At 45.8% G+C, this 15,349-nt stretch overlaps 1 protein-coding gene across 1 annotated transcript in view; it reads right to left on the bottom strand.

The window, feature by feature from the left end:
* NHSL2 (NHS like 2) overlaps window positions 1-15,033 on the bottom strand; it is a 270,748-nt gene extending 255,715 nt beyond the window's left edge. The window contains exon 1 of the mRNA XM_059911922.1: window positions 14,718-15,033. Within this exon, the coding sequence (XP_059767905.1) occupies window positions 14,718-14,997 (280 nt within the window). The 5' untranslated portion in view covers window positions 14,998-15,033. The remainder of the gene's footprint in view (window positions 1-14,717) is intronic.
* Window positions 15,034-15,349: the final 316 nt, after the last annotated feature.

Below are 15,349 nucleotides of genomic sequence, written 5' to 3'. Positions count from 1 at the left end.
TCTCCCTGTTTGTCAGCCAGCAAAGATGTATATAGCACTTACTGGATACCAAGGCACTGGGGGAACACAACCCCCACCCTTGAGGAGTCTGGTGGGAGACCTAAACCCTTAAGAAAAAGATCATAGCCTAGGCACCACTGTCGATTTGGCAGCGGTGCATCCTGATTGCAGGCTTCACAGTGTTGGTAATGGCAGAAATTACAAAACAGGTAAGGGTAAGCATTAATACAGCAGATTTATTAGATAATATGGAAAGGTTTAAAGAAATGCAAACAGGTTTTAGTTTCTTTGATGAGTTATGGGGAGTTCTTTATATATTCTGGATGTTAACCCCTTAGCAGATATATGATTTACATGATATAAACATTCTTAAATGATACACTAATTTGAAAAGGGCTATAAAAGGATGGATGCATTACAATAACTTCTTCTTAGAAAACAAAAATGAAACATTCATAAGGAAAAATATTAGAAGAATATACATCAGAATGTAGCCAATTATTATATCTTGTTGATACCAAGAAGGATTTTTGTTTTATTGTTTTTTTCTTTGTGCTTTCTATACTTCCAAGTTTTCTGCATCAAATATGTATTATTTTTATAATTAGGGAAATTATCATTAAAGTTATTATTATTATTGGTATTAAAGGTAGAGCCCTAGAAAAAAAAAAAGAAATACAAACACCTATCTCCTACTAGGCCACTTAGTCATTCAACAAACATTTGCAGTGTGCCTACTTCCAAACTAGATGCTGGGGAAAAAGGGATGAGTCAGCCACTGTCTTTGTTCTCAAGGATGACAATATATAACATTTTGGGGGGTGGTTTTTTGTTTACAAAGTCTTTTCCATATAGGATTTCATTTGATCCTCCTGACAAAGAGAAAAAAGGCTCAACACTGAAATTACCCCATTAGCAAATACTGAAATTGGGCATTATCCCTTGGCAAAATGAGCAAAATTAGCCAGGTTCATAACCAGGGCTTCTTTCTACCTCTAAAGGCCTGTCACTAGCCCACAGCCACCTAATATAACTCTGATGTCCCTTGGGATGGAGGAAACAGTTCAAACTCATCTGAACATATCAGGATCTGAAGGCCACAGTAGCTCTACCTTATTTCCAAAGCCCCACAAGCTTTAAAACAGGCTTTCACTCTTCTCGGGAGAGAATGCTATCTTCTAGCTAACAGTTCATCTTGAGGCCAGGAATGGCCAGGCTGTTCTTCCAAGTTTCACAGAAGAGGGTCATGTTACTTTCAAGAGGTGGTAAAAGAAAGGAAATAAAAATGAACTCAAGAAGGTTCAGTACATAGTTGGCAGTCTCTGCCTCAACGATCTTCTCCCAAGCTGGGCCACATGGAGGAACCAAGGGTCTCAAAAGTGAACAAAGCACAGCAGGAGTATAGCAGAGAGAGTTGGAGGAGGCTGTAAAGATGAGGGAATGTCTGGATGGATGGATGAATAGCAGTTTTCAGGAAGACAAGAGAGAAAAAGGCTATGGAAGCTTTCCTTGACTCTGTGCTCTATGCTTTTCACCTGAGACCCAGCAGCCTGCAGTGAGGTTATCTCCCTCCACACTGTCCTCCCAACTAAATATCAAGACTCAAGGGCAAAAGGTAGGTCTTATGAATTCAGTGTCGCCAATATCTGGCACAGGGCCTGGCACAATCTTAATACAATGAGCTAGGTAGGAATTAGCCCTTGAAGCCAGCTCTAAATCACCAGATTAAGAGATAAACTGCTTTCCTTTATTAAAGAATATGAAAATTAAAGGCAAAAAATAGCTCAGTTCTGCCTAAACTCACCATTTCAAAGCACATTTAAACAGAACACAACCAAGTTTTAAAACAGATATTGAAGAAATGCTGTCTATATTTTCCCATCTAGAACCTAGAAGCAACAAGCCCTCACAACGAACAATTAGCCCTAGTTGTTCATCATAGATAGACATTTAGCCTGGAGCCTCAGGCAGAAGCAGCACAGCCCCCACTAACAGCAGACAGCAGCCCATGCATCTGGAGGGTAGACGTTTTGTCACCATAAAGAGAAGCTCTGCCAGGCAGAATGCAGCATGGGTGGAGCTGGCAGCAGATGGGGTGAGTTAAAGAGGATGGGGGTTAGGAAGGGGAGTCTATACATTTCTCAAGAACAAGGTCTAGCTCTTATATACATCTGTATGCCTGGTGCCTGGCCTGGCCCCGGGCACCATAGGACCACCTGTACTCTTGTGCAAGTTGTATTCCTACAAGGGCACCCTGCCAAGGGGTCTCAAGTTGGGGACAAAATTCAACCAAGCCCAATGCCCTGTCTGACTGCACGTGGACTTTAATTATTAATTATTATTTCAAAATTGGTCCACCCAGAGGATGCTCTATTTTTAAATAGTTATGACCAAAACAAGTGACTATTTCTAATCGCTATGCTCAAAGAATGTGCCTTTGTCTAACGGTTCCACCAAAAGGAGTGGGTTTTCCTCATTGGTCTATCCAGAGGAGGTACCTTTTTTGCCATCCCTCTTCCTCGAGGGGACACCTATTTGCCATATATACTACCAGCTCCCACTGGCATCTAACAGGAGTTCAATACATGCTAACTGGAATGAAAGGAGTCTTCACCTTCACTGGATCTTCCTCCCCCCACCCCCTCCCCACATGCAGCAGATAGTTTTGAAACTACAGGCACAAAATGTAAAGCCTCTGTGCGAGTCACTAACATTTGTTTCCTAAATCTACCATTTTCATTACTTTGGAATTATGGGGGAAAAGATTTCACTGTGCTATTTCACAATGGGGAGTAAACTTATGTAACGCGTTATTCCAAGAGGTAAAACAGGTTAGAAATTGGAATACAGTGAGACTTAGCTATCCAGAAACCTCAAGACATGAGTCTCTCCTAAGAGCAAAGTTTCCTGGGAGCTGGACTCTTCCCAAACTTTTTCATAAACTTTTTGTTTAATTCGCACCATTCTGAGTGCAACTCTTCCTCAAAACACACTTCTCAGCCTTCTGAACCAGATTCCTCTGAAGATGCTGCTGCCTCTTCTTGATGCCTTGTTTGTTATCCTCAGCATCATCTGTTGCTGGGGACACAAACCGGAAGGGTTGCCTTTAGTATCTCTTCCCTCTGATCACAGCAGGGAGAGGGGATACTAAAAGTGGCCTCCCAAAGTTTTCCCCTCTCCCTTGTCACCCTTGTCCCAGCATTTCTCAGGGGCTGATGATAGGGTCACCTAAGTGGATGCCTCAGGACCCCAAAATAGCCACAGGAGAGGTTCTGTACTCGAAGTCAGTGCAACCACCGACCCTGGAGATGCTTTTAGACCAGTCCTCTTCCTTTCTCTGGGCAGCTGCTGGCCTAGATTCACATTCTAAAACTCTATTTCTATTGGGATCGTGGAGGGGATAAAAAGAGAAATACTTTTTCTTCTAAACTGCATTTGTTGAAGTATAACAGATATGGGTTTAAAAATACTGAACACAGCAATCTATACAGTTGTTCTCACTATTATGCACTGTCATTAACGTAATAATCTACCTGCATGAAATGGTGTGCCACGTAAGAGAACTGAGGAAAGCACTAAGTCCAATCTAGATGTTGATTCAGAGGCAACCATTTCAACTTCTATTTATGATTTCTGGCATAGCCTAATTTGGAACACTAAATATTACAAAGTGGAAGTTTCCTTCCTCTTCCCTGTACTCCAACAACCCTGTGCATAGTGGAATCTTAATATTCTTTTGCAAAGACAGGTAAGTTGAGGTTGACTTCATGTAGGGATCCAACCCAGTAACATCAAGAGTGATATTAAATAACTACAACATAAGAAAACAAAAGTATTGTTCTCGCCTAAAATGTCAGTGGTTGTTGATGACGTGTTATAACCAAAAAATGTAAAATAAAAGATGCTTAACTTTACCTTAACATATAGTTATTCTTTTTATTAATAAAATTAAATGGCTTCATCTTTCTAATTTCCTCTGTTCTCTTATAAAATTTAAAAAGTGTATTATCCAGTTTTTAAAAAATAAAATAATTTATCATACAGAAGACCAGTTGGCCTACAAGGCCATGCCCTAGAATGGTGCTGTCCAATATGGAAGCCACTGTCCACATAGCGCTATGGAGCATTTGAAAGGTAGCCAGCCCAAACTGAGATGTGCTGTAAGTGTAAAATCACATTGAATTTTGAAGACCTAGTACAAAAGATAAAATAATGTAAAATACCTCATTAATCATTTTAATATCGATTGCATGCTGAAATGATACTATTTTGGATATACTGGGTTAAATAAAATGCATTATTAAAAATTTTTTAAAGTGTATTATCTAACTTGGTATTATTACTGCTTATGAGTTCATCCATGAGGTCGTATTTTGTCTCTTACTTGAATCTAAGCCTGTATTATAGTTCATGCTCATTATCCACAAATACATTATAGTTTTTCAAACTCTGGACGGTCTCTTCCAGCTTTAACAGTCTATACCACAACAGTGGTTCTCACCCATGCCTGCACATTAGAATCACCTGGGGGTCTTTTAAAAATCCTGGTTCCTGGGCCTCATCCCCCAGAAATTCTGGTTTTATTGGTATGGGGTGGGGCCACAGCATTAGTAACATTTTTAAGCTCTCCAAGTAATTCAGATTTGCAGCCAGGGTCTATATTTTTTACTCTAATTTTAAAAATAAAAAGTGCAACCAGACAAGCAGTGTGAAGGATTCTACTCAGGGAGATGACTGAATTGCTTGGTGGTCTGGGCATGCTGTAGACACTACCAAGGTGTGCCCATGACCTTGAGGCTGCCTGGTTGTAAGATTAGGGCTTACTGGCTCCAAGTCCATGCTGGTGAGAGACAGACCCTCAGGCAAGCTGCCAAATACGTCACTGAAGCATCCTGAGGCCCCAGAAGTTTTGTGAGAAGGTGTTTCTTCACCCATAAACCAAGCTGGTTCTGTAAAACTGGTGAGCCAAGCCAGAAGCCATGAAGCCATCCCGAGGGAAGAGGTGAACAGAGAGCCAGCAGGACATTTGGATGAGGGCTCTGCCCCAAGGCAGGGGATGCTGCCTAGCTGTGCGACCTGCGTCTATCCTCTGCTGCTTCATTAAAGCCCCTCCTTGGCGTCCCAACCTGGCAGGTCCTCGTGGTCAGCCAGCACTACATATTCTGTGACAATAAACATCTCAGATCTACCAGAACTCTCGGTGGTGCCTCGGCTTCAGTTCCAAAGAATTTGCCCCCTTGGTTGGTGAGGCAGTGAACAGATGTCAGTGGGGGAGAATGAAGGGAGGGGTCAAAGGAAAGGAAAATCCTCAGATTGGGAGAGACGAGCCGACAGCCCTGGGTCCTCCGTGAGCACACAGGCAGGCATTCTTTACATATTCTGCAAAAGGGAAGAATGGCTGCAATTCGGAGCTGTTTAGGAAACATTATAACTTCATCTTGACAGTATCCCCATCCAGGGATTTCAAAAGGTTTTGTGGAATTTCATTTTCTTAGTATTTAGTGATCATAAGCAGGATTGTGGCATATGGGCCCGGCATTTTCCATACATTATTCTGGATCCTCACGACAACCTTCTGAACTGGGGAGCATTAACCCCCTTTTAAAGATGAGGGAGTGTGGTTCTGAGACACCCAAATCAGCTTATAAGTGTTGGGCAAGTCAGAATTAAACCCACAGGTGCTGCTGCCAAATCCCAAGATCCTTTTCCTTAATATGTCATTCATTGTTTGGTTTTTCTGTTTATTAAAAGTAATACATGTTCATTTAGGAAATTTTGAAAAATACACAAAGCTACAAGAAAAGAAAAAACACCGGCTCCCATAATCTCATAAAGATAACCACTGCTATCTTTGTTATCGTTTGCTATCATTGTTATCACCTTGAGATAACAACGATTGTTAACATTTTGGCACATACCCCTCCAGCTTCTTTTTTATGTATGTGCTTTATTTTGGATAATATCATACATGCAATTTAATACCCTGATTTTTCACTTCGCATTATTTCACACATTTCCACATATCCTCATATATTTATTTCGAGCACGATTTTTCTTAGTTGCCTAGATTTGTACCACACATAGACCTGTCAACATTTATAGAACCACACCCATATTACTGAATAAGTTGTTTTCATTTTGGGGTTAGTATAAATAACCAAAAGATGCAGTGAGGATCCGCGAACATTTTCCCCACAATATCTGATCATTTCTTTAGCATAAGGTCTTGGAAATGGAATTACTGGGTCAAGGGGGGATAAGAGCATATAACAACACCGCTAGAATTGCTGACAGCTGTGATGCATGGCCTCCAGCGAGAGCCGAGAGCGCCCAAGGCTTTATGGTAAAGTAGACCTCACTCCCCTCAGGGCCTGCTGGTTGGGGAGAACAATATGAGTTTGACTACTTCGCAGATACTGGGAATCAGACTATAAATTGCCAGGCAGTTAATTACACTGTTCTCAGAAGCAAATGATTCCACTTAAAAACAGCTGAATCATTTTTAAAACTCATCTCCTCTTTGAGTCCATTTTCCAAGGGAAAAAAATATTTTTCTGATTTTCCCCTAGATGAATTGCAGACCATTCTGAAGAATCTATGCTATTTAGAAAGAAAAAATAAAATAAAATAAAACATACAGTCAAACCTCAAATGTCCCCACTCACAAAAAAGCAGGCGCATGAATAATATATTTTGCTCTGGAATGCAACTGGATCCACACAGCCGGGGACACACCAGGCAGGTAGATTCTTGCTTTCTCTCCCTCCTTCTGTCTCACTGTGGCGTGGAGTGCCTCCTGGCCTGGACATCTTAGGGGGACCTAGGACTTGGCTCTGCAAAGCAGGGAGGAGCCAAGGTCGCCCAAGTCTCATCTGCCCAAGGATAATGAAAACTTGAACGTAGATCAAGAAAATCTGCAGTTCCTATTACAGCTTCATTTGGACCTTCCTAAGGCTCTCCAGTATCCAGCTCCTTGGTCAGCAAACAGGATGTTACAGCCCCCCCACCCGAGCCCTGAGGGCTCACTCTGAGTCAGGAGGTGCCTTGCACCCTCTCCTCCTGAATCACTTGAGTTAGTTCCTCCCCCACACTAGCCCTCTCACATATCCAGGGCTTAGCACAGGCTACCTTCTGAGCCGGGAATTCCCTCCCCCTCCTTCTTCAATTGGCCAGCTCCAGATCATCCTTCAGAACTCAGACACCACATCCTCCCCGAAGCTTTTCCAAGCCTCTGAGCTGAATTAGGTGAGCTTCCTCTGCCTTCCGATGACCCCCAAGCTTGCCTCCACGGCAGTACGATGATTCCAGGCTCTCCCCGCTGGACCATGGGGCTGCATTCTAGCTTGGCTCTATATCCTCAGAGGCTAGCACAGGGCCAGGCCCAGAGTCAGGTGCTCAATAAATGTGTGGTGGTTAGAAAGAAGAACTTAATAGGTATTTATTAAGTGCCAAGCACTATTTTAGGGACTGGAGATATGGCAGTAAAAAAAGATAAAATCTCTGCCCTAAAGATGTTTACTTTCTATTGAGGAGCTTACATTTTAGAAAGAGAGAGAGGGAGGGATGGCAGGAAGGGAGGAGGGATGGACAGAGATTGCTCAAACCTCCCAAGGTAAAGGACTGAGCCTAATGGTTTGTACACAATCAGACCCACTGCCTCACATACAAAGCACCTTGGTGCAAGCCTACTTGTGCAAACACAATCCACACATCTCCTGTTTGTGGCATTATTAACGTAGCCTTGTCCATTAAGTTTTTGCCATCCTATGGAGGTTCCTCAAAACATTAAAAATAGAACTACCATACGATCTAGCAATTCCACTTCTATTTCTCCAAAGAAAATGAAAACGCTAATTCGAAAAGATACATGCACCTCTATGTTCACTGCAGCACTATTCACAATAGCCAAGATATAGAAGCAACCTAAGTGCCATCAACAGATGAATGGATAAAGAAGATGTGGTGTATAGATACAATGGAATATTACTCAGCCATAAAAAAGAATGAAATCTTGCCATTTGTGACACCGATGGACCTAGAGAGTTTTATGCTTAGTAAAATAAGTCATACAGAGGAAGACAAATACCATATGATTATACTTATATGTGGAATCTAAAAAACAAAACAAATGAACAAACATAACAAAACAGAAACAGCATCATAGATGTAGAGAAAAAACAGGTGGTTGCCAGAGGGGAGGGGGTGGGAGGGATGAGTGAAATAGGTGAGGGAGATTAAGAGGTACAAACTTCCAGTTACAAAATAAAGGAGTATTGTGCGGATAAAGTGTAGAGTGTGGGAAATATGGTCAATAATAATGTAATATCTTTGTGTGGTGACAGATGGTAACTAGACTTATCATGGTGCTCAATTTGTAAGGTATAGAAATATGGAATCACTATATTGTGCACCAGGAACTAACATAGTGCTGTAGGTCAATTATACTTCAAAAAACATACAAATAAACTCACAGAAAAAGAGATCAGATTTGTGGTTACCAGAGAGGTTGGGGCGAGGGGAGCGGGAATTGGATGAAGGTGGTCAAAAGGTACAAACTTCCAATTATATGATAAGTACTAGAGTTGTAACGTACAACATGATAAATATAATGAACACTGCTGTGTGTTATTTATGAAAGTTGTTGAGAGTACATCCTAAGAGCTCTCATCGCAAGGAAAAATATTTTTTTCTTTTTCTTTAATTTTGTATCTATACGAGATGATGGATGTTCACTAAACTTATTGTGCTAATCATTACATGATGTATGTAAGTCAAATCATCATCCTGTACACTTAAATTTATGCAGTGCTGTATGTCAATTATATTTCAATAAAACTGAAAGAAAGTAAATAAATAAAGTGAGAAAAAGACATTGCCATCCTGTGTACTCTAACTTGAAAACTTCAGTGAGAGCTTATCTGAGTGAAATCATGGAATTCTTTGGAGCAGGGAAGAGCTGAAAGCTTGAATCAGGAAGGTTAAGCCAGTGCTTCCCAACAGAGGGTAGAAGACTCTAGAAGGCCATCTAGATAACTCTGGAGGAGTTATCACAAGACGTCCATGAGTCTGCAGATCCACCAAGCATTGTTCATCTACTGAATAAGCACTATTTTGCCTATGTGTGAAGACAAGGTCATCAATTTTAAACCTACAAATTCATGTAAAAGCATTGCTGAATTCACAGTAGCACTCTATCACTGTTTGGGTTTTTTGGTTTTTGGTTTTTGGTTTTTTTACCATAGGGAATTCTAAAAGTCCAAATTCCATCCTTGGACCCCGAACCAGACTGAATGGAAAATCCTATGGGGTGTGAACTGGGGTCCAGATTCTGGTTATCTTCTTTCCCCCACCTAGAGAAGAAGACCGGATGCCCAGGCACCCTGTGCTGATGTGCTGGGAAACAAGATGGCATCAACCCCTGCAGACTGGGAGCTCTTCGAATGAACAGACTGGGTCTTATTTACCTGTGGGTCTCTAAAACCCAGCACAAGGGTTGGGGGCAGGGAGGAGACAGGACCCAAAGTTGTGCCCTTTCTTCAAAGTTAGAAAGTAATGATCTGAGGAAAAGGTGATCTGAGTCCCTCAGAAAGGGCATATAGAGCAGCAAAGCGAGTAAGCCTGTTAAGCTACTTAAGCTTTGAAGAATAATAAATCCATACTTTGGAAACACGTATGTTAAACACATTTTTGGTAATAATTTTACTTTCTCATTCCCCTTGGCTTTTAATAAAAGTGCCTTTGGAAATGCCAACCAAGCTCTGCTGTAATAACAGAAAATAGTCAGGATGTGGGTGTGTGATAAGAAGTGTCCACAGTTGGATTAAAAGCTATTAGGGAGAACAGCAAGTATAAAGATGACAGAAGGATTGTGAGGGAAAGATCCAATGGAAAGGTGACCTTCAGAAGACTGTCAGGGTCACTAGCCCAGCCACCCCTTCCCAACTAAAGATTATTTTTCCAAGGCTATTTCCTACTGAAAGCTTAAAGGAGACTGTTTTAACAAGGGAGTCTCTTGCCTTACATCTATTCTCTACATGATGCAAGGTTGACCTTCCTTCCTCCCCTCCACCTCCATCTCACCCCCCAAGTCCCAACTGAAGAAACCCCAGGAGGCCTGTTCTCCAGAGAATCCCTCAGTTCCCAAAGGTAGCAGTAGTTACTCCTTATCCTGAACAAGTTCCAGCTAGAAAAAACGCCACGGCAGTGACTCTCAATGAACAACTGACTTTGAACTTAGCATCCCTGAAGAGGGCAGAGCACTGGCTTGGATGGCAGAAGCCCTGGCTTCTAGATCAAGGCCTCATGCCACTGACCTGCTGTGTGACTTAGCCAGTGCCACATTCCCCAAGGGGCAGATTAAGTCCACGCTTAGGGCACCAACAACAGGAGTACAAAAAAGAGAGAGAATGAAAGAATCTAATAAAAAGCCATTTTAATTTCAACATACAGGTGGAACTTCGAGTAATCTTTTAAAATAAAATTTTATTTGAAGGTTTAATATTGTTTCATTTGGAATTAGGTATGGAGAGGCACTATAATCTTTCCAGCACTTAGGGCTACTAAAGGTCTTGATCCAGTTGGGTGCCTTTGGACAAGTCCCTTCCTTTTTCTGGGCCTCAGTAGTCAAGTATTATGGTGCGCATAATGGTTAATGACCGAATTTTTGGTGTCACAAAGTATAAACTGACTCCACCCAAGCCAGAGAAGTACAGGGACAAATGATGCAAATTCACCACCCTCCTCCTGACACCTAATCAACTCCATAAAGATCAAAATTGAGCCCAAGAGCTATAATTTAAATCCTCTCCTGTTACTCTACTATTCCGTCATCCTGATGCTTTTATCACTTTAGCTGTTGATGTATCTAAAAAACGGAGAAGATTAAATTTCTTGTTTCTAAAGCAGAGGAAATTCTAGTGGACATTTCGGTGTCCAAATTTCCAGGGAAGATGTTTTCAACACATGGAAATACCATGAAGCAGACCAGGAATTTCATGGTATTTAAAAGAAAATGGGCTTGCTCCCCCTCCCCACTCTGTCAAGCCAACTGTCCCAACAGTTTCTGGGGCTGACATGTAGGACAGAGACAAAACTGAGCCCTGGTAGAGTGCCACAAAACTGAGCCCTGGTAGAGTGCCTGTTCCAAGTCCCCCAAGTTCCTCCTGCTCCATCCAGCTCAAGCAGGCCCCTCCTCAGTAGCCATGACAGTCAGGTTCAGGGTCTACCATACCTCATCTAATGGTAAACTGGCTGCAGTCTAGAGGCGCAGTTTCCATTCTTCATCTCCATATAGACTTACAACAGTCTCCCCTCACACTGGAATTATGATTTAAACATACATAAACCAGCTGTCCTTTATGATTTGGAACCAGAGTTGCCACAAAGTTGGAAAATCAAGAGGCAGGAATTTTACATAAAGATGAAGAGGGAGTTTCCACCATCTACCCAACTGGCTGTATTCAAGCCAAAATCATTGCAAGAAGGAACAGAGCATCTTTCCCACAGCAAGTTCATGGGCTAGTGTAACATGATAGCTCCCCAGTGTTATTAAACATACCTAGCAGTTGTCTAGTGCTTCAGTGACTTCCTTGCTTGCACAGGAGATATTATACCCCCAGGCCAATGGCCTGATTGCTTTTGTAATTATCATTCAAGCACCTACAAACATTAAATAGATGTCTGAGGGAGAAATTGGAAAGCTTGGATTGACTCAGCATATGGTGGCAGGAATGGAGCTATTTCCCACTGGCTTTGACCATGCCATTCTTGAGATGAAGAGTACAGAATCCAGGACACGAAAGCAATAAAGCGGGTCACATTCAAAGCCAGATGCGAGGAAAAATGCAAGTTATAGGCAGGGTTATGCCAAGGGTGCGGCAACAGCCACAGATCCACAACCAGAGGAGCCTGGTGCAGTCCTGTAACACACCCTCTCCTCTTTCCAACCCCCATCCCCCACCCCAGACCAGTTACAAGAGCTTCTGGGGCAGTCTCAAAGGGGTTCAAGTTACCGAAGAACAGCCTTCAGTGGAGAAGAGGGTGTTGCCAGGCAACCAGCCCAGCCCAGTCCCACCCTTGTAACCTTGAAGATGGTGGGGACACGACCCCTGATTGTGGAGAGAAACACCTTGGACTCCTTTAGCATCAACTTTCTCCTCCTCTGTCTTTCTCCCTCTCCTCTCCCTGTCCTCCCCCTGCTGCCCCCCTGCCTGGCCCAGCCTGCAGTCTGGTCTCCGCAAGCCTGAAGGCTATGGGCCAGTCTGACTTGTCATTACTCAGTCCGGAGGTGGCAGCCAAGCTGTCCCCACAGGAGGCTACAAACTGCTGGCCTGTCAGGTGTCATTCACTCTGCCCATGTTGCTTCCAAACCTTCCTTCCCAGTTCTTTCCTGCCCTCATGACCAAAGAAACAGCTAGAGCAAGAATCTGGGGGAAATCCAGCCAGATAGAGGATATACAGGGTAAAATACTGACTGGGAGTGCCCACCACCAGCAAAATGGTCAGTAATGGAGTAGGAGCTAGGAGGAAAAGACACGGGGAAGAAAAGAGCAAGCCTTGACATTGGTGGGGAAAAAAAAGCATTTTTAATTGGGGTCAAAATATAATATGCAACCGGCTTGAACACCTTGTTGAAGCTTATGCCTGAGCGACAAAGGGGTGGCCAGGTGGTGCACTGATTATGTGCCCCAGCTCCCTTTGCATTTGGCACTTGTGCTCAGATCATTGCTGAGAAGGCCTAATTTAAGTGCTACGCAATCAAAATTCCTGAAGAGAAAAGTGTGCAGTGGGAACCTCCAGGGGAGTCTAGGGTAGGGCATTAGACCAGAAAATGGAAAACCAGACCTTCTTGCCAAATTAAGGTAGCCTGTGTTCCATTTACGCAGCAGGCCCCTCAGTACCTGAGCCTGCAGATAGGTGCACTCTCAAAGGCAAGCAGCCACACCAAAGATGAGAGATAGCCACTCTCTCAGCTCTTGCAAATTTCAAAGAAGCCAACCCAATGCAATTTATCCGAAGAATTGCTCCCTTCCTTTAAAAGCTCTCCATTGCATGAAGCCATCTCTTTCCCAAGGCAACTTGGTGAAGCCATTCCTTCCCTCACATGGAAAGGACAGAAAGGCACAAATTGGAAAAGTAGAGCCTCCTCACTGTCCTTAACTTACCCTGCTGCACTCAGTAGGTGGCTCTCTGCAAGCTGTGTGGGGATTCTGAAAATAACTCCGCAAGCTGACTTATAAAATTTCTCCTAGGCTAATCCTGGTAGTCAGTGGGACCCCAGAAAAAAAAATCAACAATGACCTTCCTACCCTCTCTGTTAACTGAGAACTAACCAGACCTAAGGCCCCAGCTTTCCTGCTCCCCTGCCATGCAGAGATTTCTGGTCCCATGTCTACATTCCATGTGGCAGTCAACTGTGTCTTCCACCTTCCTTTCCCCACTGGACCCAGTTCATTTTCTCTACAAGTGACCTCCACCATCAACATCGGAGGTCAGAGAGTTTTGGGAAGAGGGGTGCCAGGGCCTATGACACCTATTCTATGGAAGGTGTGGGAGGGAGGTGAGGTCTGCAATGGAGAGGGGCCGACTCAGACACTTCTTTCCCAAGGCAGCTGGAGGCTTGCAATCACAAGTCAGTCAGTAGCCATATTCTGCCTCCATCTGAAACTTCCTGTCCACACTGCTCCTTCTCTCCCCTAACTTCCTGGTGGCACCAATTGGCCCTGGTACCTGGCATGCCCCAGCTGCGGTCATTTCCAGCACATTCAATCCCCTTGCTTTCTCCAAAAGTCCCACACTCTAAAGGATCACAGCATTTCCATGGAGAGAGGATTCCCCATGCAAAGTGTTGGGGTCCAAAGTAGTAAAGCACAAGGGCTCGCGTTGCCCTCCTGCCTCTCACGAGTCCTGCGTGCTCAGCCAGGGCACCACTGGGTTTCTCAGGCATGGCTGATTTCTAAAGGAATCACAGAACTGATGACAGTTGCTTTAAACGGTTCTCCCAAGCAAGTCTGTGCAGCCGGACCCTAGGGGTAAGGGGTCAGAGAAGCCGGCTGGGAGGGGGAGAGTCTCTCCTCCACACCACACCCTCCGGCCTCTCCTGGAGCACCAGCTCCGACCTCGCGGGGAGAAGCGGGCGGGTGGGCTCTCAGACACTTCTTCGAGCGAGAGCCGCGATCACACTCCAGCGCGAAGTTGCACAGGTTTAAAGTCGGTAGGCACCGCCGCCAGGGCTCCTGCCGCCGCGTAGGTGGCCGGCGGCTCCGGCGCGCTTTCCGAAGTGCCCGAGCTCCTAGACTGGAGCAAAGACGCCAGCGGCGCGGCCATTTGGTTCCCGACTCCGCGAAGGCTAGGACGCCTCGGGCCTGGGGGCGGCGCCGAAGCGGTCTGGACCCAGCAGCTCCCGGGGACCCCCGCAGGTCCCCCCGCCTTCTTCCCCAAGATCCCCAGAAGGCGGCCGCCAACCCCAAGGCCGGGAACCCCGAGGGCATATGGCCACTCGGGACGGCGCGACCGGATCCAGGAGCAGGAAGTTCCAGCTGGAGTGCGGCGGGCGTGGAGTCTGGGAAACGGGATCCCCTCGTTCCCCGAGGGGAAGGGAGGGGAGGGCCGAGGAGGGGCTGGGAGGGCGGGGGAGGGGTGGGCGCAGAGCGGGCGCGGGCTGGCGCCCCCAGAGGCGAGGTGCACGCGGGGCCGCGGACCGCCCGGGCGCAGCTTACCTAGCTCTTCCTCGTCGTCCTCCGGACCGAGCAGGCGGCAGGGAAGGCGGCGGCGGAGGTGCACGGTGCGGCGGAACAGGCTGTCGGTGCGGCGTCCCAGGGCCAGCAGGTGCCCCTCGAGGTCCTCGAGCAGAGCCAGCGAGTGGCCGCAGAGGTCGGCGAGCTGCCGGAGCAGGCTGAGCGCGGCCAGGTGGCTCACGTCGCGGAGCTCGGTCAGCGGCTGTGGCGGGTTGCGCGGGCACAGGCGCTGGGGCACCACTGTGCGCCTGTAGAACGGCATCCCGGGCGCGGGCGCGGGGGACCAGCCTGGCGGCGCGGCCGGCTCGCCCCGAGCGGCGCCTCTGGCCCGAGCGCCCCTGAGCGGCGGCCCCAGCTCCGGGTGTAGCAGGCCCCTGGGCGCGGGCCGGCGAGCGGGCGGGCGCCAAAGACGCCGGGCGGGTGGGCGGGCTGACGGGTTCCCAGCCTGGAGCGCCGGCTCCCCCCGGGGCTGCACACTTCTCGGAGCCACCAGTCCCTCTGACTCTGGTTCGCTGGGCTCCTCCTCCTCCCCGCCTTTCTCCACCTCCTCCTCCCTCGCTCTGCTACTTCGGGATCCCCCCACCCACCTTTTTTTTTTTTTCTTTTGCGGTCAG

This window comes from Balaenoptera ricei, chromosome X (genome assembly GCF_028023285.1).
Source record: "Balaenoptera ricei isolate mBalRic1 chromosome X, mBalRic1.hap2, whole genome shotgun sequence".
In the NCBI taxonomy this organism is placed as follows: Eukaryota; Metazoa; Chordata; class Mammalia; order Artiodactyla; family Balaenopteridae; genus Balaenoptera; species Balaenoptera ricei.
This window is presented reverse-complemented; position numbering and strand designations above follow the sequence as displayed.